Source organism: Balaenoptera borealis, assembly GCF_965194805.1.
Source record: "Balaenoptera borealis genome assembly, chromosome: 6".
Lineage (NCBI taxonomy): Eukaryota > Metazoa > Chordata > Mammalia > Artiodactyla > Balaenopteridae > Balaenoptera > Balaenoptera borealis.
Window position 1 is genome coordinate 18,236,994 of NC_138863.1, and position 25,903 is coordinate 18,262,896.

The following is a 25,903-nucleotide window of genomic DNA, read 5'->3' on the forward strand; positions in this document are numbered from 1 at the left end:
TAGGTGAGGGAGGGGCCACCTCTCCACATACTGATTCCAATCTTTTGTTTCTGGTTTTAGGGCTTCTTTGAGTCGCCCCCCACTGTGGGCCACAACCTTGTCGCTGATTGAGACCTAATGCGAAGCTGCTTTGCCCCAGTGCCCTCCCCATTGCCCTCTGGAGGGGCAGTTCCAGGATGACCGAAATCTGGATCATTAAAGTGGCTTTGATGCAAACTCTCTGTGACTTGCCCTGAGGCAGGATGGGTCGAGTTTGGACCTGGCCACAGCCTTCAAAGTGAGAGAGGTGCGACCAGAACAAGGGTTGCGGTGAGGAGAGCACACCTCCTCTCTGCTGCCGGAGGCTGCTTCTGCCTTGTTTTCCTTCCAGTGACCATTCCTGAAGTGAGGAAAGCAAGGATGGGACCACAGCTGGAATGGCAGCCTTCTTTACGCACATCCAGCTATGCTGTGTGGTCTAGTTGCCCATACTTCCATGTCAGACAGGCCTGCACTCTGCTGTTTTATGAGGGTCTCCCACCTCCAGTATTACAGCCCCTGCCATTGCTCTCCCACTCTTTGTGCTCTCAAGAATCAACATAGAAGTGCTGTAATCAAAGTGTACACACATTAAATGTTTTGCTGACTCTTGCCAGTTTGCTCCTGGTAGCTTAAAATCTTACAAGGGAGGGAGTAATCTGATCACTCATGCTCAGCCCAGCCAAATACCAGAATGTCCTATTTGCAAAGCTTTATACTTCCCAAGGTACTCTCATACATCAGAGGTGTAAGCATGTGGGCAGATACCAAACTTTAGTTTCTCTAAAGAACTGGCACTTGGCCACACATCTCATGCATTTAAGCAACACAGAGAAATTAAGTAACTAGGTCTTGATGGCACCGATTCTTGGTCATGTTGCTGTTTTTGCCCTCTCCCCCTCTATTCGTTGTGTTCAGGAATGTACCTAAACCCAACACTAGACCACTCATATTCATTTGTACCTAGTTCTCATTAAATTGGGCAACCCCTGCTACTCACCCGCATTTCCCCCTCATTCATTCGCTCTTTCTTTCCAAGACAGAAAATGGGGAGAAGAAGATGAGCATTTTTAAAAGGAAAGTAAGTTTAGTTCTTATCGCAGAGGGGCAGATTATATGATTTGGATCATATTATTTGATAGAAAATGGGAAGCCACTGAAGGTCTGTTGAGCAAGGGAGTGACACAATGAAAGCTGAGCTTAGGAAGAACAATCTCACATTTCTGTAGAAGGATGGGTTAGGGAGGAGGAGAAAAGTGGCAACATTCTAGAAAGACTGTTGAAATAGTGCAGTGTGCCACACAAGGACCTGAACTTGAGTGAAAGAGGACATATAAGAGAGATATTTTGAAGGATGAATTAATAGGCCTTGGCAACTGTTAGGGGTTGAATCCTGTCCCCCCCAAAATTCATAAGTTGAAGTCCTAATCTCCTGTACCTCAGAACATGAACTTATTTGGAAATAGGAGTGTTACAGATGTAATTAGTTAATTTAAGATGAGGTCATTCAGGTGGGCCCTAATCCAGTATGACTAGTATCCTTATAAAAAGGGGAAATTTGGAGACAGACATGCATAGAGGGAAGATGACATGAAGAGATACAGGGAGAAGATGGCCACGAACAAGCCAAAGAGAGAGGCCTGGAACAGCTCCTTCTGGCCCAAGAAGGAACAAACCCTTATAACACGTTGATTTTAGACTTCTAGCCTCCAGAACTGTGAGACAATACATTTCTATTGTTTAAGTTCCCCAGTTTGTGGTATTTTGTTACAGCAGCCTTAGGGAACTAATACAGGTGATTTTTGTTTTTGTTAGAGATGTTTTGCCTTAGTGAATAATGATGCTGCTCATGGAGCAGGGACATCTGGAGTGTTGGTTGGGAAAGGAAAATGGATGTACTCTTTTTTTTTTTTTAATTTTATTTTTGGCTGCGTTGGGACTTCGTTGCTGTGTCCGGGCTTTCTCTAGTTGCGGCGAGCGAGGGCTACTCTTCACTGTGGTGTGCAGGCTTCTCATTGCAGTGACTTCTCTTGTTGTGGAGCATGGGCTATAGGCGTGCGGGCTTCTGTAGTTGTGGCATGTGGGCTCAGTGGTTGTGGCTCGTGGGCCCTAGAGCACAGGCTCAGTAGTTGTGGCGCACGGGCTTAGTTGCTCCGTGACATGTGGGATCTTCCCGGACCAGGGCTCAAACCCGTGTCCCCTGAATTGGCAGGTGGATTCTTAACCACTCCGCCACCAGGGAAGTCCCTGGATGTACTCTTTTTTTTTTTTTTTTTCCACACACACACTCTGTATTTTATTTTTACAAGAGATAAACTGACACCAAGCATTGTAAATGGATGACCACAACAAAAGCAACAATGATTGCAATTACCAAACATGAAACACACTCATACTATGTCATAATATTGACATTCAGTCCTGGATGTACTCTTAAAGGTTAAAGCCAAAAGCCTATTCAAGGACATCACAACAGCAATTCTCTCCTACATCATTACTTTTCCCCTGCATGCCTGATTATTTTCATCAATATATAAGTATGCTGCAATATCTCCTAGATCTAATTTTTTTCTCAACTTCTGCTTCTGGTAATGGTGCACTACGTAATTCATACTATCTCTGCCTGCTGAAGACAGCTTGTCTTAGCCTGATTCCTCCCCAAATCAAAGCCTGAAGTAAGGACTTGCATGTGGGTCATGTAGATTGGGATTAGATTTCAAGATGAGGAGTGAGAGAATGGGAAGGGTGAAACAGAGGGCTTGGAAAGTTATTGAAGGGTGCATTAAGGAGTTATAGGCAACTGAGGAAAGTTCTTGTGGGGACTCTCTTAGGCATCATTACAATGCACCTCAGAACTGTCCTCTGAGACAGAGAAAAGGAAAGTATTTATCCTATGGGCCCATCCCCCATTGGATAAAGGGTTGCACTACAGGATGCTAATTTCCTCATATATCCAGGTTTTTCATGCGTGAGAATGTCTGAGCAGAGTCCCAAGGATATCTAATGCTGTGGTAGCAGAGGACCCAGGCCAAAAACAAAAGATCTGCAGTGCAGGTGAGGCAGGCGGTATCAGATTACACCTGCATCTAGCTGGTGGCTGCAGTAATGGCTAGAATTAAAAGGTAACCCAAGAGGATGCAAAATGGGACAATAAATGGTGTCTAATATACCTTAAAAGCTGGATGGAAAAGTATCCAAAATCTTCTTAAAAGCATCAAGGAGCTAGCAAAAGAGTGAGGAGTAATTGACTCAGGTCAAGATCCAGGAAAGGAACAGAATCCAGAGGTGGTAAACCCAATGTTCACAGTTGCTTTAGACTGGGGAAATTTTCCATTTTAAGAAGCAGTCAAAAAGCTGATTTAGACAGCCTATGGAGCTAGAGTAGTAGATGTCAGTGTCCAGGCCTGTGAAAGAAAGAATTCGAGTAAACTGCTCTCTGTTTGGGTCTGGGACCAAGAAGCACACTCTAGAAATAAGGGGAAAATGGAAGTCAATCTACCCTTGCTCAGATTGCAGCATGTCCTTGTAATTGTATTAAGGTTATATCAGATTGCTAGTGCTTTTAGGCACTTGCAGAAGTAAATTAAAATCCTCTAAGACCTTAAATTATTTCTACAAAAAATTTTTCACAAGTTTTTCAATACTATAGTCTGCACAATAGATAACAGAAACAGACCCATAGTGATCCAATGATTGCAAAGCAAAACAACTGTGCTTTACTATGTTCAAGCATATAAAAGCCAAATTGTAATTTTTGACAAGGATCTAGAAACCACAGAAAGTAATATGGAAGATTTTTTTAAAAGAATCAAACAAGTCAAAATACATGAGGCAAAACTGATAGAACTGAAAGGAAAAACAGAAAAATTCACTTGTATAATTGGAGACTTCAACACTCCTCTGTCAGAAATTGATAAATCAAGCAAGCAGAAGATCAGTAAAGATGCAGATGACCTGAGCAGAACAATCATTCTATTTGATCTAATTGCCATTTAGAATATACCATCCAACAACAGCACAATGCACATTCTTCTCAAGCTCACATGGAACATTCATCAAGATAGACCACCATAAAACACACCTTAACAAATTTAAAAGACTAGAAATCATACAGAATACATTCTTAGACCACAATGGAATTAAACTAGAAATCAATAACAAAAAGATAGCTGGAAAATCTCCAAATACCTGGAAAACAACACCTTTCTAAACAATCCATGGGCCAAAGAAGAAATCTCAAGAGAAATTTTAAAGTATTTTGAAATAAACAAAAATTAAAATATAATTTATCTCAATTTGTGGCATGAAGTGAAAACAGTACTTAGAAGGAAATTTATACAATGAATACATACATTAGAAAATAAGAATGATCTAAAATCAGTATACTAAGTTCACACTTTAGGAAACTAGAGAAAGAAGAGCAATTTAAGTTTGAACTAAGCAGAAGAAAACAAATAATTAAAATTAGAGAGAAATCAATAAAATTGAAAACAGGAAAATAATAAAGAGAAATCAATAAAACTCAAAACTGGTTCTTTGAAAAGAAAAAGAATCAAATAGAAATTCTAAAACTTAAAAATGTAAGAACCAAAATTTTAAACTAATTGAATAGGTTTAATAACAGATTAGAGGCAGCTGAAACAGAACTGGTGTACCAGAGATACGTCACAAGAAACTTAGCCCTTCCCTCCAAAAAATACAAAGAGGCAAAGGGTGGAAAATGCAGAAAAAAGGGTAAGAAATCAAGAGGATTCAGTGAGGAGGTCCACTATTCATTTTAATTGAAATCCCAGAAAGAGAATAGGACATAAGCAATATTTTAAAAGATTGTGGCTGAAAATTTTCCAAAACTGTTGAAAGATATCGATCCACTGATTCAAGATTACCAACAAATCTCAAGCAAAATATTAAAAAACTAAAACTAAAACAGAAAGTATGGCGAAACTGCAGGAAAACAAAGACAAAGGAAAAATTCTTAAAAGCAGCTGTGAATGTGGTGGAGGAGGGGATTATTTTCAAAGGAGCAACATTTAGTCTAATAATTAAGTCCAAGACAGCAACAATAGAAGCCAGAAGAAAGAGAAATGACATCTTAAATGTGTTGAAAGAAAATAACTGTCATCCTAGAATTCTATAACTAGCAAAATTATCCTTCAAAAGGAAGGAGTTCCACTTCTGTCTGGGTTGTAAGAAACTCAAAAGATAAACACTCTCATTCTAACAACAAGAAAATAGCTGGTTTAACTACAGAATCATGTTTTCTTGAGCACATCAGAGGAAATGGTTGGGGGACACAATAAGTCTTCTAGGGTGCTGGAAATGTTCAATTCCTTGACCTGGGTTACATGGGTGTTCATTTTGTGATAATTTATTGAGCTGTTCATTTTTGTCCTATGCATTTTTCTGTTTTTTATATTTCAAAATTTACAAAGTTTTTAAAAAGGAAATAAATGGGGTGAAGTGGTAAAGATGGCAGGGGGAATTGTGGAAGGTGAGGACAAGACTTTCCTGAGTATATCTTATTATATAAGTTTGATTTTTAAACAGTGTAAATATTTTACATATTCTAAAATAAAAGTATATAAAAATAAAAGCAAATCTTAATATTGAAAATAAACAAACTAACCAAATTATATATCAGATTAGTAAAAATGACTACACAAACAAAAGAATTATTTCAAATGACTTTAGAACACAATATTTTGATGTTATATCCCTAGGGACTATAAGGACAACATAAACTACCCAAAGTCTTAAGTGTATTCACTGTTTTATTAGTAGAGTAATATCTATATTATTATTTGTAAATTATTGTATGCATATTGTAGGATTAAACATATAAATGATTATGTTAATGTTATGGGAAACCAAATTTTTCAGTGTAATAAAGAGATACAAGTATAAAATTAAGAGTTCAGTAAAAATCACAGCTAAATTTTAATTGGAAATATCAGTGTGTGTGTGAATGTGTGTGTATTTGTGAGGATATCTTAATATCCTAGCTCTGTGCACTGAAAAGACCTAGAAGCAACATCAATCACCTCAGTAGCCATTATCACCCCTAGAACCCAGACTGTGGTCTCTAAAGTCAGTTCTTACTAAAAGCTACCAAGTCTCTTTGGAGGAATGACTGCTTCCATGTCTAGGGCAAGGAATAAAAAAAATTAACCTGGTACATGTTGGAATGATAGAAAGCAAGGGAGCTTTCAGTGATTAATGGGACGTTTCAAAAGGAAATAAGAACGAGTTTAAAGGAGCTTTCACTTAATTACTTACTTCAGGACAATTTGAATATTACTGTGATTGACTGGTACATATTGAATATATAAAAATCCATACTTCCATAGTAATTCTCAAAGAAAAAAACTCATAACAAATATTTTTTAAAACTTAGGGACTTCCTGATGGTGCAGTGGTTAAGAATCCACCTGCCAATGCAGGGGACACGGGTTCGAGCCCTGGTCCGGGAAGATCCCACATGCTGCGGAGCAACTAAACCCGTGTGACACAACTACTGAGTCTGCACACTAGAGCCCACGAGCCACAACTACTGAAGCCTGCTGCCTAGAGCCCGTGCTCCACAACAAGAGAAGCCACCGCAGTGAGAAGCCTGTGCACCACAACAAAGAGTAGGCCCCACTCGCCGCAACTAGAGAAAGCCTGCGCAGCAATGAAGACCCAATGCAGCCAAAAATAAATAAATTTATTTATTTAAAAAAAACCCAAAAAAACACAAAACTTATTTGCCACTCTTGGCGGTAACTATTACACCAACTCATGACTCTGCAAATTAATAGTTAAAGAGAAGAAACTAAGAATGTATGCTACCTTTCCAGTCAGAATTGTATCTCAGGATATAACTAAGCCCAGTTGATGAGAGAATGCTCTTCTTTATGAAATAATATCAGCTAACAAATGTTAAAGGAGTGATAGAACTAGAAAATCACCATTTTAGTCAAAGATCATCAATGAATGGCAAAACCACTAGGTGAAAAGTTGCTGGGGAACTACTTTATGATAGAGATCTGGCTGTCTCTACCTTAAACCAGTGATCAATTATAACATCACTAATAGTGGGACAGCCAGACATTACGCACTTCCTGAAGTGATGCAGTTGGAGTCATACAGCATCACCTGTAAATTTTTTGTTTTAAAAAAATTTTTACCTGATCCAGTCAAGACTTAAGTTCTATTTTTCAGGAAATACAGGGGATATACAGGATATATACAGGGAAAATACAGGGAAACACATCATGAGGAAACAGTCACAAATCCAGAAGGTAGGGAGTTGTAAAGAAAACCTGACCTGGTATCTTCCACAAGAAAATGTCAAAAAATAGGGAGGGGGGGGACGCACTGTTTATGTTAATTTAAAGAGAATTAAGAAACATAACCAAATGCAATGGTGGTCTTTGATTGACTGCTATTTTGAACAAAACAGCTGAAAAAAGGCATTTTTGGAAACAATTTGAGACATTTGAATATGAACTGAGCATGAAATGATATTCGGGAATTATCATAAATTTCATTAGGTGTCATAATGGCATTTAGGTTATATGGGAAAATACCCTTATTTCTTGGAAATGCATATTGAAACTTTTGGAAGGGAACTATAATGTCTATTGTTCACTTTGAAGTACTAAAAAGAAGCAAATGTGGCAAAGTAATCAATAACTGTTCAGTCTAGGTGGTGAGTGTATGAGTACCATGCACCACTATCTTTTTTTATTTTTTATTTTTGTATTTTGGAAAATTTTTACTGAACAGCAAGAGAGTAAAGTGATCAATTTTGACCTTTAGAAAGCTCACTCCCAAGCTTGTTGGGTGACAAGAATGGAAGCAAAAGACTTGTTAGATGATTACTGCAGTAGTCATCATGAAAGGGCATCGTGGTTTGGATAGGAGAGCGAGTATGGAGAGAAGTGGGCTGATGGGAGACATATTTTGCAGGCAGTAAACCATAAGATTTTGATAGGCTCGAGGCGGAAGAGGGCGAAAGAAAGGCGAGTCAAGGCTAATAACAAAAGCCAATATGTATCCAGTGTTTAGTATATGCCAGTGCAGTGGTTGTTCTAAGTGAGCCACGTGAGCTTAATTCCTGTAAATCTTCACAACCACCTTGTGAGGGAGGCACTATTGGCACCTTCATTTTACAGATCAGGAAACTTGGGCACAGAGAGGTCAAGCAACTTGCCCAAAGTTATACCCCTCAGTAGGTGGCATTGCTGGAACTGGAATCCGAGCACACACGCAAAACCATTCCTGCTCTTAAGGATAACATCTGTACCATTAATTGAGATGCGAAAGAGTACATATTGTATTCACTTGTATGCTCCTCATCTTAAGGTTTATACTACCCGGCTCACGTATCTTTCTTGGCCCCCACCCAACTGGAACCCTTCTCGCCAACCCTGCGACTGCGTGATAGAGGTGGTGGTCCTTGGGGAGAAGCATATGTCAAGGTGAGGCCAAGTGCGAATTCTAGACAGGCGCCTACTATTTGGGGTAGGAGGGACGGCGTGGGTAGGACCCCCACTAAGACAGCGCTTTTACGTCACGAATGACGCAAATCAACGCAAGAGCCGGGGGTGGGAATGTCGTCACCATCCGCCTGGGGTTGGCGGAGTTGCCTCGAGAGGGGCGTGTAGACCCCGCCTCGGTGGGTGGGGAGTGGCAGGCCCCGCCTCGGCCCCTCTGGCAGGCTCCGGCCCGAGTCGCTGCGGCTCTGGCAGCGGAGCGGGAGCGCGGAGCCCGGAAGGATGCGGCGCCCGCGGCGGCCTGGGGGTCCCGGGGGATCTGGGGGTCTCCGGGTGCTCCTCTGCCTGATGCTGCTGGGCAGCCGTCCGGGAGGCTGCAACGCCATTAGCGCCCACGGTCAGGAGGAAATGGGGGGATTGGGGGGAGGATGGTGCCGGGAGCAAAACTCGGTGGGGGGCGTGGGGGGAAGTGTCACGCAGGTCGCGAGCTCAGGTAGAATGTGTGTGTGGAGTGGGGTAGGGGGAGGCACTGTGAGATGAGGAAGATGAGAGGGCGTCTGCGAGGAAAGGGGCGTAGGCCTGGAGGTGGGGCTGGGAGCCCGGGGGCGGGACCTAAGAGAAGCGGGCTCAGGGGAAGACTGCGGTTTGGGGAGAAGGAATGGGGGTGCATATGGACAGAGGGACCTAGAGACGGGATACAGGACCACAGGAGAAGCAAGTCTCTCCGAGGCGCCAAAAAGTGGCGACAGGCGCTGAGGGATGGAGGAGGGGAGGGAAGGAGAGGGAACCCTGATCTGCCGGGAGTAGAAGTCGGGGCCGCGAGCTCCGGGGTCCCAGCTTTCCGTACAGTATCAGGCCGAGGGAGGGGCCAGGGTTTCTCTTCAAGCCCAGAGAGGCCGATGGCTGTAATCTGATCTCCGATAAGAGAGGGACAGCTGGGGGAGGGGGCCGAAGAAGATGAAGAGGGAAGGGTCGTCTCACGTCCCCCTCCCCACGGCCAGGCCTGGTGCTGACTCACGTCTGTGCGGACAGAGACAGTCAGCGCTGACTCACGGGCAGGGGGAGGGTGGGGGCGGGGCGCACGTGGGGGAAGGGGGCAAGCTCGCCGTCTGGCGCTCTTCTTCCCCGCCGGGCTTGGAGGCCAATGCAAGATACTTCCTGTGGCGCCGCGGGTAGGTAGGGTGGAAGATGAAGGCTGGAATGGCGGAGAGGTCAGGTCCCTTGGAGACTCCTCACCCTGTTACCCTTCCCTCCCCCATCACTGCTTCCAGGCAAGCCCTCAGCGGCGCCAGGCTCAGAGCTTCAGCACCACGAACCGCCCCAGCAGTTCAGGGGCCGCGGACTGCAGGGACAGCGTGGGGAGCGTTGCCTTAGAGACACCCCGCCGCTACCCCTTTCCCACACGAAGGGGAAGTGTGCTGGGGTTCCCATCTCTTCTGAGTCCCAGGCCATCATAAGATGCTTGTGGAGATTGGGAAAGGAAAGTCCCCTTTTCCTCAGAATTTGGACAAAAACTACCCCATAGTAATTCTATGAGAGTAGAAGTATCAATATATGATTCTCCACCATCACGACTCCCATGCACCTGGAGGGCTTCTTCTCCCCATTACTCACTTAAGCTAACCGAGGCTTTTAGGGAAAGAATCCAGACTTGCAGATCTTTAAAATCCAAAGCCAGATCCTGTGCTTTCTTCTCTTAAGAGGAGGACTCTTCCTCCTCTCCTCCCAGCTTAAAGCCTTCCTTAGAACGAAAGAATGGATCCCATCTGCCTCCCCCTTTTCTAGCCTGTTCATCCATCTGACCATTCTATGTGTGTGGGTGTCTGAGCCTCTGCTCACCTGTCCTCTACAGGCTGTCTGTTTGACCGCAGACTCTGCTCTCACCTCGAAGTCTGTATTCAGGGTGAGTGAGGCCCAAACATAGGATTTACAAAACAGGATTGGGGGTGGGTATACAATAAGAAAGAAGTGGGGGGAGGGTGCTGGAAGGGAGAAGGGGAACTGGGCTTGGAGAGAAGGGGGACTGGACTGGAGGAGCAGAGCTCTCTGAAGCCAAGAGAGGAGATTGAGGGAGTGCTGTCTATTCGCAGCCTGGACTTTGGAAGGCCTGTTGTCCAAGCCCCACGCTGACACCACTTTTGTGCTCTTAGATGGCTTGTTTGGACAATGCCAGGTGGGAGTGGGGCAAGCCCGGCCCCTTTTGCAAGTCACCTCCCCAGTTCTTCAACGCTTACAAGGTGTCCTCCGACAGCTCATGTCCCAAGGTGAGGTCTAGATGCGCTGGAGGAGAGAGACTGTAACTTGGTTAGATAAGGGTGGGGAAGGGAGGGGCCACCTGACTCCAGGATTTCTCTCATGGAACATTCCTATCACACCCACTCTGGAACCTCACCTTCCCAGACCTTACTGGAGAAGGAGGCAAGACAGGAGTGGGGGTGGAACCCTAGAGATAGGCTGTTCACACTTAGACTCTCTGGAGGAATCCAGAGGAGACTTCTAGAAGACGCCACTGGAAGAGGCCAGAATTTATATCTTTAGGACCAACCCACTCTCTGGAACTGACTGAGTACTCCAGGGCCTTGAATCCTGGAGTCTTCAGCCAGGAGAATACCCCACTCATCCAATTCACTCATTCAACCAATATTTATTGGGTACTTCTACGTGGCAAACATAGTTTAGGTGCTTGGGATATATCAGGGAGTGAAACAAAGATCTCTGCCTACTGGGGTTTACATTCAGGGGTGAAGGGAGGGAATACACTAGAAATTAGAAAACATTAGTATGTTAGAAGGTGATAAGTGCCATGGAGAAAACAATTACAGCAGGATAAAAGGATCAGAAATGGTGAGGTAGGAAGCTGTGGTATTAAACTGAGTGGTCAAGATAGACCTTACTGAGACTATGCAATTCAAATAAAGACATCAAGGAGGTGGGGATGTTTTCCAGAAGGTTATCTCAAGGAAGAGTGTTTCGGGTGGCCAGGGAGCTAGAATAAAAGCCCTAAGATAGGAGCATGAGTTTGAGGAACACCATGGAGAACCCCTCTACAGAGTGGCTCTAAAGGAGTGATGGAGAGGCAGAGTAGAAGATGCAGTCAGGTAGGTAATGAGGGAAGGAATGCTCTAGGATTTTATATGAGAATATATGGACATTGGCTTTACTCTGAGTAAAAGAGGAAACCATCACAAGGTTTGAGCATAGGGGTGCATGATCTCACTTCTACTTTAAAAAGATCACTCTTGCTGCTGTGTTGAGAATAGAATGTAGGGAGTCAATGGTAGAAACAGAAACACGAAACATTAAAAGCTATCACAGTAACTCATGTAAGAGATGAATAAGCATGGACCAGGGTGGTTGTAGGGAGGTAATGAGAAATGACAGAATTCTGCCTGTATTTTTAAGGTAGTGAACATTATTTCATGAAATATTGGATTGGGCCATGAAAGAAAGGGAGGAGTCAAGGATGACACCTAGGTTTTATTGCCTGAACAACTGGGTTGATGGACATGTCATTAATTATGCAGAAGGATCAACTTGGGGAAAGGGGTGTTCAGTTTTGAATACACTGAGTTTAAGATATCCATTCAATAAAGTGGGAATAAGATTGGGTTTTGAAAGAGAGAGGTCTGGAGTGGAGATATAAATTTGGGATTCTTTGGCATATAGATGGTAATTAAAGCCATGAGGTGAATGAAATAACCAAAAGATTGTGTGTTTATGAAGAAGAGCCCTAAAGAATTCTATTATTAAGAGGACCAGGAGAAGGAGCAGAACCAACAAGGGAGGCTGAGAAGGGAGAGCCAGCAAGGTAGGAGGAAAAACAAGAATGTTTGGTGTCCTAGAAGCTAAGTGAAAGTGTATCAAGGAGGAAGGAGTGATCAACTGTGTCAAATGATGGTGGTAGGTTAAGTAAGATGAGATCTGAGAATTGACCCTGGATTTAGATATGCAGAAGCCGCTGGTGATCTTGATGAAAGCAGTTTTGGTAGAATAGTTGGGAATAAAATCCTGAATAGAGTGGATAAGAGGGAATGGGAGGAAAAGAATTGGATACAGCCAGTATAGATAACACTTTCAAAGAGTCCTGCTGCAAAGAAAAGCAAAGAAATGGGTTGATAGCTGGAGGGGAATGTGGGATCAAACAGTATTTTTATAAGATGGGAGAAACTGCATCATGTTTGTATGCGAATGGGAATAATTCAGTAGAGAACAGGAGAAAATGATGATGTAGGAAATAGGGGAGAATTGTGGGGAAGATGTTCTTGAGTAGGTAATAGGGGATGAAATCTAGTGCTCAAGTAGAGGAATTGGCCTTATATAGGAACACAGATAGTTCATCTAATGTTAATAGGCAAAAAAGCAGGTATAGATCCCAGGATATGAGTTAAGAGGAACACGAATAGGAACACAGAGAGTTCATCTAATGTTAATAGTCAAAAAAGCAGGTATAGATCCCAGGATATGAGTTAAGAGCAGTACAGATTATTAATCCAGAAACAAGGAAAAAGGAATGGGAGAATGGGGGCGGAGAGTGGGAGATTATCCCTTTAAAATGATGACTGACCTTTCCTGAGAGCAGAGTTTCCTGGAGGAAAACAGCCAAACAGGAGATCTGCCTCAGGATAAGATGATGTTGATGAATGTTTAAAACAGGTGTATAGTGCTTTGGAGTTTTCCAAGCACTTTTATTTCCCAGATTGCACTTAATCTTTACTACAGACCCATGAAGTATATATTATTCCCACTTTACAAATAAAGAAAACTAAGGTTCAGGATCAATAAAAAGAAGGTGAATAATAATATTGATGATGATGATGATAATACTAGCACTTATTGAAAGCTCTCTGTGTGTCAGGTACTATTCTAACCATTTTGAATTGTGTATTTTAATTATCGCAACAATTTTAGGAAGTATAAACCCCCATTTTTCAGATGAGAGAACTAAGGCTCAGATAGGTTCAGCTAAGGTCACACAATTAGTTAAGTGGCAGAGGACTTAAACCCAGTCTCACTGGAAGCAGTCTCACTCCCAAATCTATACCTGAGTGTGGGAAAAGGACAGCTCAAATCACCCACCGCATCTCTACACCCCCTCTGCTGCTCCTCTGCCCTGCCAAATTCAATACACTGCTGGGTAGAGGGTGCAGTTTTGATCTACACTGGTCTCTGTTACTGGGCCCTCAGACTGTCCCAAGCCAATCTCAATCTCACCCTATTCTGTCCCCTGGCAGGACTGTCCTGGCACGATGACCTCACCCAGTATGTGATCTCCCAGGAAATGGAGCGCATCCCCAGGCTTCACCCCGCAGAGCCCCATCCAAGGGACAGGTAGGCATCATTTCTCATCAACTCTATCATAGCAAGGCTGTTGGATCTGTGGTCACCCTGGTGGACAGAGGGGAATGGGTACAAAAATCAGCAGTCTGGGGCATGGGTAAAAGAGGTTCTGGAGTAGTCATCTGACATGCTCACATGCCCAACACGAGCTGAGCTCATGCCTGGGGATCCAGCAAAAGAGGGACATTAAAAACTGTATTGTTTTTTGTTTTTCTTTTTTGCCTGACAAAGCCTTTTTTTTTTTTAATTTTTATTGAAGCATAATTGATTTACAGTGTTAAAAACTGTTTTGAAACATTTGGACATATGGTATTTTGTTTTTGGTCTGGTTTGTCTTTTAATGAATTCATTTACTCAGCAAAAAATACAGGGTTATACTATGTGCCAATCACTGTGCTAATCTTTACGGATACAAAGTAGTAGAACAAGATAAATTACTTTTTCTCTAGTACTGACATAGGAAAGATATGTTAGCAAAGTTTCCCCCACATCAGACTCAGATATGAATCAGATAATGGTAGTACTTGAACTGATTTCTGGGATGCATCAGGAGATAGAGAGAGTGGAGAAGCTATAATAATTAATACTACATGGTATTGGCACAGACATATATATAAGTACTTATAAGTACGTGTAAAATTATGTCCCTGTTTACAGTTTTTTAAAAAATATACGTGTATCTATTCTTTTTCAAATTCTTTTCCCATTTAGATTGTTTCATAATATTGAGCAGGGTTCCCTGTGCTATACAGTAGGTCCTTGTTGGTTATCTGTTTTAAATATAGCAGTGTATACAGGACATTTGGTATTTTAAAAGAAGCATCAAAGTAGTCATCATGGAACAAATTAGAATTTTGTCGGACTGAAGTTGTTTAATGTTCAGTTTTGTTACTATGTGGAATTGTATATGGTAGGAGGTACCATCATCTTTTTGTGGTTAGGGCCTCTGAAGGCATCATTCAGACCCTGTAAAGCAGAGGAAAGTAAATGACGGCTTGGGGCTCAGATGATGATACCAGGTGAAGAAGGCAGAGTGGGGCAGGGGGAGCAGAGCGAGGGGGCACAGTACTGAATGTTTGAATGCGTACTTGGGGACATGCCCACAGGGACAGTGTGGCAAGCTGCAGACACAGTTCATCTAGAGCGGTTCCCAGCTGCCTTCCCCTTCTCCTGTTCTCCCCTTTCCATCCCTAGCCTCACGCTTCCAGCTCTGCCGCTGTGTTTCAGGGACCCAGGCATGCTTACCAGGGAGGCAATGACCTCTGCCCCAGGCTTGGCCCTCTGGCCCTTCCCCATGCTACTGTCTCCTCGCCTGAGGCTACCTCATCTCTTAAGAGAGCAGGCTCATTCTATGCTAAGCCTGGACCCACCATCTCTGGCTCGTAGGCTCTATATGCCCTTGCCCCACACAACCAACACACACACAAGCACACACACACAAACATAAACACACACACACACTTTGCTTTCCTCCCCAGATCTGGCTTGGCGCCCAGGAGACCGGGTCCCGCTGGGGAGCTGCTTTTACAGGGCATCCCCACTGGCTCCGCCCCTGCCCCCCAGCATCGGCTTCCTCGACCTCCAGTAGGTAGGGGCGGAGCTGGGGTAGGCTCCCCCCTCTCCCCTTTGCAGGCTGAGCTGCTGCCCCCTCTCCTGGAGCATCTGCTGCTGCCCCCGCAGCCCCCCCACCCTGCCCTGAGTTATGAACCTGCCCTGCTGCAGCCCTACTTGTTCCATCAGGTGAGCCCTAGACCTCCGCCCCACCGCAACCCCAGTCCCCCAGCCCTGATGTCTGCTCTCATCCGAATCTCTGGTTTCCCACAGTTTGGCTCCCGCGATGGCCCCCGGAGCTCAGAGAGCTCCCCGGGAATGGTCAGTGTTGGCCCCCTGCCCAAGGCTGAACCCCCAGCCCTCTTCAGCAGAACTGCCTCCAAGGGCACGTTCGGGGCTCACCCTGGCCATTCCTATGGGGACCCTCCAGGGCCTCCGCCTGCTCGGCTTTTCCAGGAGTCAGGGCTGCTCTACCTGGCCCAGGAGCCACAAGTGCCCAGCAGGGCCGGGGCACCAAGGCTGCCAGAGCAAGGGGGCAGCAGCCAGGGAGATGACTCCTCAGAAGGCTATGAGGAGGAAGGACTAGAGGGTCGCAGGGAGAAGCCTCCTTCCCCAGAAGAGCGGCCAGGTAACAGAGTCCGCAGCATCCACTCCCTGCCTGTGGGGCTGCTTTCTGGGAGGTGGGGCGGGGCGGGTCCTTCCTGACTACCCACGCATTTGTTAATTTGTCCTTAAAGTCATCTGCACACTCAGCTAATGTCTACCGACCACCTGCTCTATGCCAGGCACTAGGTAGGCAGTGGGGATACAGTGGGGGCGGTAGAGCTGACATGATTCTTCTTCAGCTGGGGGATCAAGGAGTCCCTGCTGGGCCTGAAGTTTGGTCTTGACACAGGAAGCTCTTTCCCCCAAAGTGTGGACAAGGGTGGGAAGGGGAGGGCATCAGTGTCCTGGTGTTTGAGAAGTTCTTAAATGTGCTGGTCCCCTCCCACCCCCAAATGCATCCCACAAGTTCATCTCGGCACCAGCCCTTAAGCTCCGTGTCTGGCTCCCAGCAGATGTGACTCTGCAGAGACTGGCAGCTGTGCTGGCGGGCTACGGGGTGGAGCTCCGTCAGCTGACTCCTGAGCAGCTCTCCACCCTGCTGCAGCTGCTGCCCAAGGGTGCAGGACGAAATCTGGGTGAGTGTCCAGCCAGAGAGACTACCAGCCCCGTGGAGGCCTCTTGCCCCACTTTTCAAGACCACAGCAAGCAACCTAGAGGGGAAGGGCCAAGGTCAGGGGAAGGAGTTCTTTTGAGACACGGAGTCATTGCCAGCCAAGGGCAGGGAGCAAGGGGTGGGGTGGTGAGCCCGAGGAGTTAGAGCAGGAAAGGACTGGAGGATGGAAGCAATGGGAAAAGAAGCCACAGGGGGTGTGAGCCGGGATCAGGAGGCACGGAGAAAGCTGGGCGGAAGATAATGAAGACCTAAGGAGGGGCATGGCCACTAAAAAGGAGAAGCCAATGATTGATGGGTAGAGGGAGGACTGAGCAAAGAATAGCTTTGAGAGGTGTGGCCAATAACAGAGGGAGGAGTTGATAAAACAATGAATTATAAGGCAGATGCACAGAGGCATGAGGCCATGCTTAGGATGAGACCAGCGATAGGGTCTTGGTTACTGACTGTGGGGAAAGAGGCCACAGCAAATGTAACAGGCTCAGGGCCTCTGGCCTTTTCTCCCGCCTGCGTTGTGTGGACCTTGGCCTTGGCCCTTTGCCCAGAGTCTTGTTTTTCCTGTCTCTGCAGGAGGGGTTGTAAACATTGGAGCTGACATCAAGAAAGTGAGTTTGTGACACCTCCCTGACCCATAAGTGCCCAACGGCAGCAAACCCCTTGACTGAAATCTAAATCTCAGGATCAGGACCCAGAATCTGTATCCTCCAAGCCCTCATTTTGGTGGAACTGAGGCCCAGAGGCTGCAAGTCATTGTTTAAGGTCTCACCTCAAGTTGAAGGCAGAGCTGGGACCAGAAGCTAGAATTCTTGATTCACTGCTTTTTTACACTACAGTCATTTCAGACCACACTCTGAGGGTCCCTAGGGGAAGCGGGGGGACGCGAGCAGGCAGGCTCCTGACTGCTCTGCAGCTTGAGGCACTCTATCTGTTTCACGTGTTGGATTTCTAAGATTGTGTGGCTAAACAAAAGTTGAAAAACCACTGCCTGCCTGTTCATCTTCTCCCCTAACCCCAGCTTTCCTCACTCCGGAGCTCCTCCCCACTCCAGCCCCATCCTATGGATTATTACTGATCATGAATAATCACTCATTCAGTCCTTTTTTCATTCATTCATTCATTCATTCATTCATCCACTTGGCTCACTTTCCTGGATGCCCTCTCTGTACCCAGTGCTGACCTGGGCCTGGGGATAGAAAGAGAAACATGTCCTAAGCACCCCTGTGGGAGCTCAGCGTCCAGAGTGTGGACCCCCTCCCCCCGACCCCTCCACTGTTAGAGACCCTACCTCTATCCTCTCTTCTAAACAGACAATGGAGGAGCAGGTGCAGGGCGCAGACGCAGCGGAGCCTCCACCGCCCACGCCCTCCCTGCCCGGATCCCCCACTGCTGGTCCCACCTCCAATAAAGCCCAGCAGGAGCTGAGCTCTGGATCCTCTGAGCCTCCCAAAGCTGCCGGCCCCCCTGCCACGCCCATCCTGCTAGAGAAGAAAAGTCCACTGGGCCAGAGCCAGCCCACGGTGGCAGGGCAGCCCTCTGCTAGGCCATCAGCAGAGGAATATGGCTACATTGTCACTGACCAGAAGTAAGGGCTCCAGTCTGGGGCAGCCTCCTGGTCCCTTGGGTGTTGGGCTGGCCTGCCTGGCAGGAAGCAGAGAGCAGAAGTCCAGATGTGAAGTAGACAGGGGGCTGGTCTGCTCTGCACCCCTGGAGGTTGTTTCACCAAAGTGGCCTAGAGGGTCCCCACTTTCCTTCCTCTGCCGGCTCCCCACCTCCAGGCCCCTGAGTCTGGCTGCAGGAGTGAAGCTTCTGGAGATCCTGGCTGAGCATGTGCACATGTCCTCGGGCAGCTTCATCAACATCAGGTGGGGCTGTATCTGGCTGGGGCAGCAGGGATCTAGCAGGTAGCTTGAAGCGGGAGGTGGCTGGAGGGGCTCAGGGTAGGAGGGGAAGACAAACTGTGAGTAAGGGGCCAAGGTCGGGTCAAAGATGTTTCCAGCTGCACTGAAGGTACAGCCACACCTAGCCCTGCTACTGGCCCAATCCAGTATCTTCCCAGCCTCAAGCACCCCTGTATGGCATCTCTGATTGGTTTTAGCCCCATCCTCTAACAGGGACAGGGCCAGAGAGGACCTTCCATTTTGAATCTGGCGTCTGTGGTGGGTGAGGCAGTAACATACCTCCTATTCGGCAGTGTCGTGGGACCAGCCCTTACCTTCCGCATCCGGCACAATGAACAGAACCTGTCTTTGGCCGATGTGACCAAGCAAGCTGGTAAATACTCCTTGACCCCAGCCCGAGTTGTATATATCCAGGCCTGTGGCTGGTGCTCCCCTTGAAATATTCCCAGCCCACATGGACCCTGCCTGCTACCTGGCATAGCATGACATGGGGTGGAGACCACATGGGGCTGGACAGAATCTGACCTACATCCTCCCTGCAGGGATGGTGAAGTCTGAACTGGAAGCACAGACAGGGCTCCAGATCTTGCAGACAGGCGTGGGACAGGTATGAGATAACTGAAGGATCAGTCAAAGCCCCAGAGGGCTGTTGTTGCCCACAAGAGATGAAGGCAAACGACAGGAGAATAGGAGCTGAGATCTATCTGGCTGGTCCCCCAGCTTTGCCAAAGCAGCCCTCCCCCATGCAGTTTTCTTTCTGACCAGCAGATGGCCCCAGCGGCTCCTGCTCCCTGCAGGTCCAGCCTTCTCTCCGAAGCCAGCTTACTTGGAAGAGCTACCTGAGATGGCCATAGCTGTCCATAGATGTTCTAGAGCAAAGTCTCAAATTCCAAGGGAAAACATGACACAGAAAGGACACTGAACTCAAAATATGCTTCTATTCTGCATCCAACACTGATGCCTCACATTCTACTATTTGATCCCTTGGGTCTCTCTATACTTCTCTGTATCCATTTTTAAATGCAGAAACTCCTAGGGAGGGTCACCCACTAAGTCTCTGTCAGTGCAATGTGGTTGAGTTGCCTCAATGGGGATTGAGAAGGAAGATCTTCGGCCTCTCCAAGTCCTTCTGCCTGGACCGCCATGCCCCTGCCTCCCAGCTTTGCCCCAGGAGATATCCTAGCAGGGAGTGGGGCATGGGACAGGGGTGGGGAGCAGCTCCTAAGTCTCCCCACACCACCGCCCCCCTTGATTCTAGCCTTGTTCCCACAGAGGGAGGAGGCAGCCGCCGTCCTTCCCCGACCGGCCCACAGCACCTCTCCCGTGCGCTCCGTGCTGCTTACTCTGGTGGCCCTGGCGGGTGTGGCCGGGTTGCTCGTGGCTCTGGCAGTGGCCCTGTGTGCGCGGCAGCGGGACAAGGAGCGCCTGGCCGCGCTGGGACCCGAGGGCGCCCACGGTGACACTACCTTTGAGTACCAGGTGTGCAGCCCCAGACGCTTGTTGATGAGAGGGAATGGAAGGGGCTCTGGAGTCTGGGTCTCGCCTGGGATGAGGGTGGGGAGCTGGATGTCCAGGCAGGGGCTGGGGAAGCCCCAGTGGGAGTGCTGCGGGGCCATTTTGAGTGGATGGGCACTGAGGGCAGATGGTTGCTGAAGTTCTCCCCAGTCCTGCGATTCGGGGGGGCTCTAGGCTTCTGCTCTGTGACATCCGAGGTTGTCATAGGCACCAGCCAAGCAGAACAGCCCCGAAAAGGATGAGAGCCATGGCAGAAGACCCTACCCCAGAGGAAATGGGTTTCATTCAAAAGCAATCAAGGACAAGCCTAGGGACTCTACTGAACTGAGCCCAGGACTCTTGAGAAGGATTCAGGAGACCTTGGACCCTGCCCCATCCTTCTTCCGCAGGACCTGTGCCGCCAGCACATGGCCACGAAGTCCCTGTTCAACCGGGCAGAGGGTCCACCGGAGCCCTCTCGGGTGAGCAGCGTGTCCTCGCAGTTTAGTGATGCGGCCCAGGCCAGCCCCAGCTCCCACAGCAGCACACCGTCCTGGTGCGAGGAGCCCGCCCAGGCCAACATGGACATCTCCACGGGACACATGATTCTGGTCAGGACAGGGCATCGGCCCAGAGGGGGTGAGGGGACCGGACGGTGGGAGGGGCAGGGCTGGCAGTGGGGGCCAGCGCCAGGCTGTGGTGTCCCTGCAGGCGTACATGGAGGACCACCTGCGGAACCGGGACCGCTTGGCCAAGGAGTGGCAGGCCCTGTGTGCCTACCAGGCGGAGCCCAACACCTGTGCCACCGCCCAGGGGGAGGGCAACATCAAAAAGAACCGCAACCCTGACTTCCTGCCCTGTGAGTGAGTTCTGCTGACCCGCCGGCCCCAGCCCTCTGTCGGCTGGGAGCTCTGGAGGGATTGGGGGCAGGGCCGGGCTCCTGGCTCAAGCTGAGTGGCAGAGGTGCCAGGACCCCAATGACTGGAGGGGCTTCTGGGGTGGGATGCGGGGTCTGTGCAGATGACCACGCTCGCATCAAGCTGAAGGTGGAGAGCAGCCCTTCTCGGAGCGATTACATCAACGCCAGCCCCATTGTGAGTGGCCCCCACCTCCTCCCCGTTTTCATCCTGCCCCCATAGACTCCATTTCCCCACCAAGTCCCCAGAATTGTGAGCCTAATATCCTAGCATGGAAATGGGGCTTCTCAGGCTCCCCCAGACCCTGGCCCGCTCCCTTTGACCGAGCCTCTCCATAGTGGCATTTCCCATTCTGGCTCATGATGTATCTTTCCCATCTCCAGATTGAGCACGACCCTCGGATGCCAGCCTACATAGCCACACAGGGCCCACTGTCACATACCATCTCAGACTTCTGGCAGGTGGGCTTTTGGAAGGAGGGCTTTTCCAGGGAGCATGCGCCCTTGTGGCCAGCCAGGGCCAGCCAGGTCCCAGGGAGGTTAGAATGGAGCTTACCTGGGTCTCTGTCCCTAGATGGTGTGGGAGAGTGGCTGCACCATCATTGTCATGCTGACCCCGCTGGTGGAGGATGGTGTCAAGCAGTGTGACCGCTACTGGCCAGATGAGGGCTCCTCCCTCTACCATGTATATGAGGTCAGCAGGACCCCACGGCCAGGAGACGATGGGGGTGGAGAAAGTGGATGGTGCACCACTCATGCATGTGTGAACATATGTGTATATAAACACATATGTGCATACATATATATTCACATACATGCATATACATGTGTGTATGTGTGTGTGTCCAGTCTAGGGCCAAAAAGCACTTGTAAGGACCTATGATGAAAGGTACAGATATAAAGCTATAAAACCACTGAAACTAAGGTAAGAAGCTAAGAGTCAGGAGTACAGTTTTGAGACAGGGAAGATAAGTATACTCAAAGACCAAGATTGAGACCTACTTTTATTGAGCCTAACTTAGATCTGAGTTTCCTGGAGGCCAAAGCAAAGAAGGAAATGCCACCAGTCACATATATTGCTTATTTAAAAGAGAAACAAACTTTTTCATTAGGAGAAAAGATAGGCAGGGGGGAACTGGGCAGAGGCAAAGCAAGGGAAGGAGCAACATTCCTGACAAATGGGAAGTGACACCCCCCCCAATAAAACAAGAGACATTAATTGCACACATCCAGTTTCTCATGAGCACTGGATAGCAGTTTTTCATCATCAGATGAGCACGCAATAGTCTTTTTTTTTTAAGTTTTAAAAATTGGTCTTGCTTGTGGTTAAAGAAAAAAATCAAATGAAAATATAGAATTTTATCAAAGTTTATGGTGTGTGTAGAACAAACACTTTGCTAGTCTCTGTGCAGAAGAGGAAGGAGAAACTTTGAATTCAAGAAGCTCACAATATTGGGAATTCCCTCGCGGTCCAGTGGTGCTTTCACTGCCCTGGGCCTGGGTTTGATCCCTGGTCGGGGATCTAAGATCCCTCAAGCCACGGGGCGCAGCCAAAACAAACAAACAAACAAATAAACGAAAACTCACAATAGTTGTGTCTAGATGAAAAAGCCACCAGTTGTCCTGAGCAGTCCGTAAGTGACACAAACAGCTAAGGTTCTTGGGGACAGCTGGAACAGTTGGGGTGGGCGGTTGGGTGAGCTTCCTGGAGGATTTAGAATTTGACTGGCCTGATAGGCCGGGAGGCCGCGCTCAGGCCTGCGCCCCCTCCTCCGCAGGTGAACCTGGTGTCGGAGCACATCTGGTGCGAGGACTTCCTAGTGCGGAGCTTCTACCTGAAGAACCTGCAGACCCAGGAGACGCGCACGCTCACGCAGTTCCACTTCCTCAGCTGGCCGGCAGAGGGCACCCCGGCCTCCACCCGGCCCCTGCTGGACTTCCGCAGGTGAGCGACCCAGCGCCTGGGCGGTGGGGCGGCCCGGGGGAGGCTCCGAGGAGCCCGGGAGAGAGCAGCACAGGAGCAGGTGGCCAGGAGGTGGGCTCCCTTACCTTCCCCCAGTCCATCAGGTCCTCCTAGGGCCCCAGCTCAGGTGAGACAGATCCTCTAGCCTGACCTGGAGCCTCGGCCTCAGGTCCGCTGGTGCCCCCTGCTAGACACCCCAAACCAGGACTGACTCTGACCTCCTGGACCCCCTTCCAGACACCACCCCCCAAGCCAGAACTGACGCTCTGTCTCGCTGTGCCCATTCCTCCATTGCTGTAGTCCAGCTCCTGTCTGCTCTCTCTCTGCTGGCCAGCTGTCTCCTCCCTCTCTCTTGCCCTGTTTGTCTCCCTGCCTCTCCATGTCTGGTGCTTTCTCCATAACCCCATTCCCCCCAAGAAGGGCTCACTTTGTTTCTAGCTCTCTCCCTCTCTCCTTCTCTCCCTCTCCTTGGTCTCTGCTGCCTGTTTCCTCCTGTCCTGTGCTTCCAAGTGGCCAGCACTAGTCTCTGTGTCTGCTGCCCCCTCGCCGTCTCTCACTCCCTCCTGCCATCCCTTCTTTATCCCTCTGTGTCTCTTTGCCTCTATTTTTCTTTCCCTTTGTCTTTCCCTCTCTTTCCCTCCCTTCTTTCCCTCTTTTCTCTCCCCCACCCTCCCTCCCCCGCCCACCTCTTTCTCCATCACTCTGTCTCCAAGTCTGTCTCACTCTTCCCCTCCATCCACGCTTCCCCCTCTCTGCACCTCTCCCTGTTCCTTCTCCCTGCTCTGTTTCCTCCACCCCCCCTCCCATGTCTGCCTATTTACTCTGCCTCTCTTTGTCTCTGTCTCCCCCCACCATCTCTCATTCTCTACCTGGCTCTGTCTCTCCCTCGCTCTGTCTCCCCTCTCTGTCCCCTCCCTCCTCCCTCTCTCTCTCTCTCTCTCTCTCTCTCACGGCTGCCAGTGTCATTTTTGTGATCTGCAGCTAGTATTCTCACTCCAGTTGCATAGTCACAAAAGTGATCATTGGCAGGTGTGGCCGCTGCATGGACAGGACATGAGGACGTGTGGGCCCAGGGACCACCCTGAAGGCTGCTGGGAGAGCCGGAGGTTGGGGGGACTCAGGGAAGGGACAAATACTATCAAAGGGAGTGCGGGAGGATCTCTGGATTCTTGGGGACTCAGTGGAACCAGGTGGGGGCTGGGACAGGAGGCTAACAGGGGGACCTGCCCTGTTCTGACGCTGAAACCGTGACCAGGCCAGGCCTCCAGCATCCCCTGCCTGTCCCCTCCCTAGACATGTGGCTGAGAAGCCTGCTGCCATGGCAGGGGCCTCACCCACACTGTGGCCGCTTCCTGCTGCTCTGCCCCTTGCCAGGCTGGCCTGAGGTCTCTAGGCGCTAGGCAGAGAGCAGAGGAGCAGAGCTGGCGGGGGCAGTTGAGGGAGGAACCTGGGGATAGTTTCTGAGCCTCAGGACAATGGTTTCTAACTGGGGTCCCTGGGGCCTGAGGCACAGGCTTCTCAAAAGCAACGCTAGGGGCATCAGAGCTATTTTTTTTGTTTTCCACATTTTAAAAATCTTTATAGAGCTAGTGCATGGACCTGTTTTAAGGCTGCACAGGTAAGCTAAAAGGTTATATTTCTTTGCTTTAGGCTGGGATTATGTAAACTCAGTTGGCATTAGACACCCAGAACAAATTAATTGCTGCTTAATAAATATAGTTTGGTGAAGGTCCACCAGAGGCAAGGCAAAATAATTCTTTAAGTCCTAGAAAGTGACTCTGAGCAAGTTCCTTGACCTCTGTCTGTTTTCTTACCTGTGAAATGAGAATGATGACCCGTACTTTAGGGGTTGTTACAAAAGTCAGTAGCATAAAGTCTGTAAAATCTGCTTTAAGTGCTTGGCACGTAGCAAGGGCTCTATGAATTCTAAATACTGTTTATTATCATTATTATTAAATGATTGAGAACCACTGTGGCAACTTCTGTTCAACCCCAGCCCTGATGTACCAGCCAATATGCTAGAAAACCATGTGGACTCCTGGAAAACCTTTCAAAGTCACCTGGCCCCTGCAAGCCCGGAGGAACCAGATGGAGGACCACTAAGTTCCAAGCTTCCCCTGAAGTACTCTAATAACCCCTCAGAAGGTCCTCCCTTGCCCTGGCCCATTGGAGGTATCAGAAATCTGCAAGTGACTCTCAAAGCAGGAATGTCATAAGGGACAAGGGCAGGTTAGACTGGGCCACCGAGAGAGGAAGAAACCCCCTGCTCATTGCTGAGCTGCTGTGATCAGGGCAGCAGAGTCTGAGGTCCAGGTGGACCAAGTCTGAATATGACCCAACCACGGAGCACCAATGCGGAGGCAAGACTTATCCAGGGAGACAGGCGCAGCATCATATTCAGAGCGGAGGTGTTGTCCTCCCCTCGCCAGAGGGACTCTGTGCCCAGGGCTACTACCCGACCTCACTGCTGGTGAGGACCACAGGAAGCCTGGGTGGTGAGGGGAACACCTTGGGCACTTGTAGGGGCAGAGCAAGGATGTGGCAAGATTGACACCCTTGAAGTCACCAGAAAGCCTATCCTCCCTGAACTTCTGGCAGAGGTGGCTGTTAATATTATTATGTCTTATTATTAATCATACTATCATTTAATGAGCATCTACTGTGTGCCAGGTATTGCACTTAGTTCTTTACATGGATTATTTCACATAATCATAGTAAGAACCCTAAGAAGGAGGTTACTACTCTTATCATCCCCATTTTACGGGTAATAAAACTGAGGCTCAAAGAGGTTAAATCAGTTGTTCCAGGTGCACAGCTTGGGTACATAGCTCGTAAGTGATGAGGCAAGCCCAGTGCCACCTACACTATCTCTGGTTCTTTGTCTCCAGCCCTGACTCCTGTCTCCAGCCCTCTTCCCTCCTCTGCCCTTGGCATGTGGGGAGAAAAGGAAGAAAGAGAGGCCCTCAGGTGTGTGTTTCGGTTCCCCTTTCCCTCTGCCGGTGCCCCCTGACCTCACGCCCATTTCTTATTGCA

The 25,903-nt window shown here is 48.3% G+C and overlaps 1 protein-coding gene across 7 annotated transcripts in view; it reads left to right on the forward strand.

The window, feature by feature from the left end:
- The window catches only part of PTPRN (protein tyrosine phosphatase receptor type N), a 31,972-nt gene that overhangs the window by 4,160 nt on the left and 1,909 nt on the right, over window positions 1–25,903 (forward strand). Inside the window, exons 1-19 of one of the 7 annotated variants that reach the window (XM_082396680.1) lie at window positions 8,693–8,892; window positions 10,348–10,398; window positions 10,646–10,759; window positions 13,727–13,823; window positions 15,311–15,572; window positions 15,657–16,011; window positions 16,439–16,564; window positions 17,170–17,204; window positions 17,907–18,181; window positions 18,375–18,461; window positions 18,791–18,870; window positions 19,040–19,104; window positions 19,770–19,976; window positions 20,402–20,602; window positions 20,703–20,850; window positions 21,012–21,085; window positions 21,292–21,369; window positions 21,482–21,601; window positions 22,686–22,852. In XM_082396680.1, coding sequence (XP_082252806.1) covers window positions 8,778–8,892; window positions 10,348–10,398; window positions 10,646–10,759; window positions 13,727–13,823; window positions 15,311–15,572; window positions 15,657–16,011; window positions 16,439–16,564; window positions 17,170–17,204; window positions 17,907–18,181; window positions 18,375–18,461; window positions 18,791–18,870; window positions 19,040–19,104; window positions 19,770–19,976; window positions 20,402–20,602; window positions 20,703–20,850; window positions 21,012–21,085; window positions 21,292–21,369; window positions 21,482–21,601; window positions 22,686–22,852 — 2,657 coding nt within the window. In that variant the 5' untranslated portion in view covers window positions 8,693–8,777. Of the gene's footprint in view, window positions 1–8,691; window positions 8,893–10,347; window positions 10,399–10,645; window positions 10,760–13,726; window positions 13,824–15,310; window positions 15,573–15,656; window positions 16,012–16,438; window positions 16,565–17,169; window positions 17,205–17,906; window positions 18,182–18,374; window positions 18,462–18,790; window positions 18,871–19,039; window positions 19,105–19,769; window positions 19,977–20,401; window positions 20,603–20,702; window positions 20,851–21,011; window positions 21,086–21,291; window positions 21,370–21,481; window positions 21,602–22,685; window positions 22,853–25,903 lie in introns of those variants that run through there. The other 6 variants (XM_082396681.1, XM_082396686.1, XM_082396683.1 and 3 more) reach the window with 6 other exon arrangements.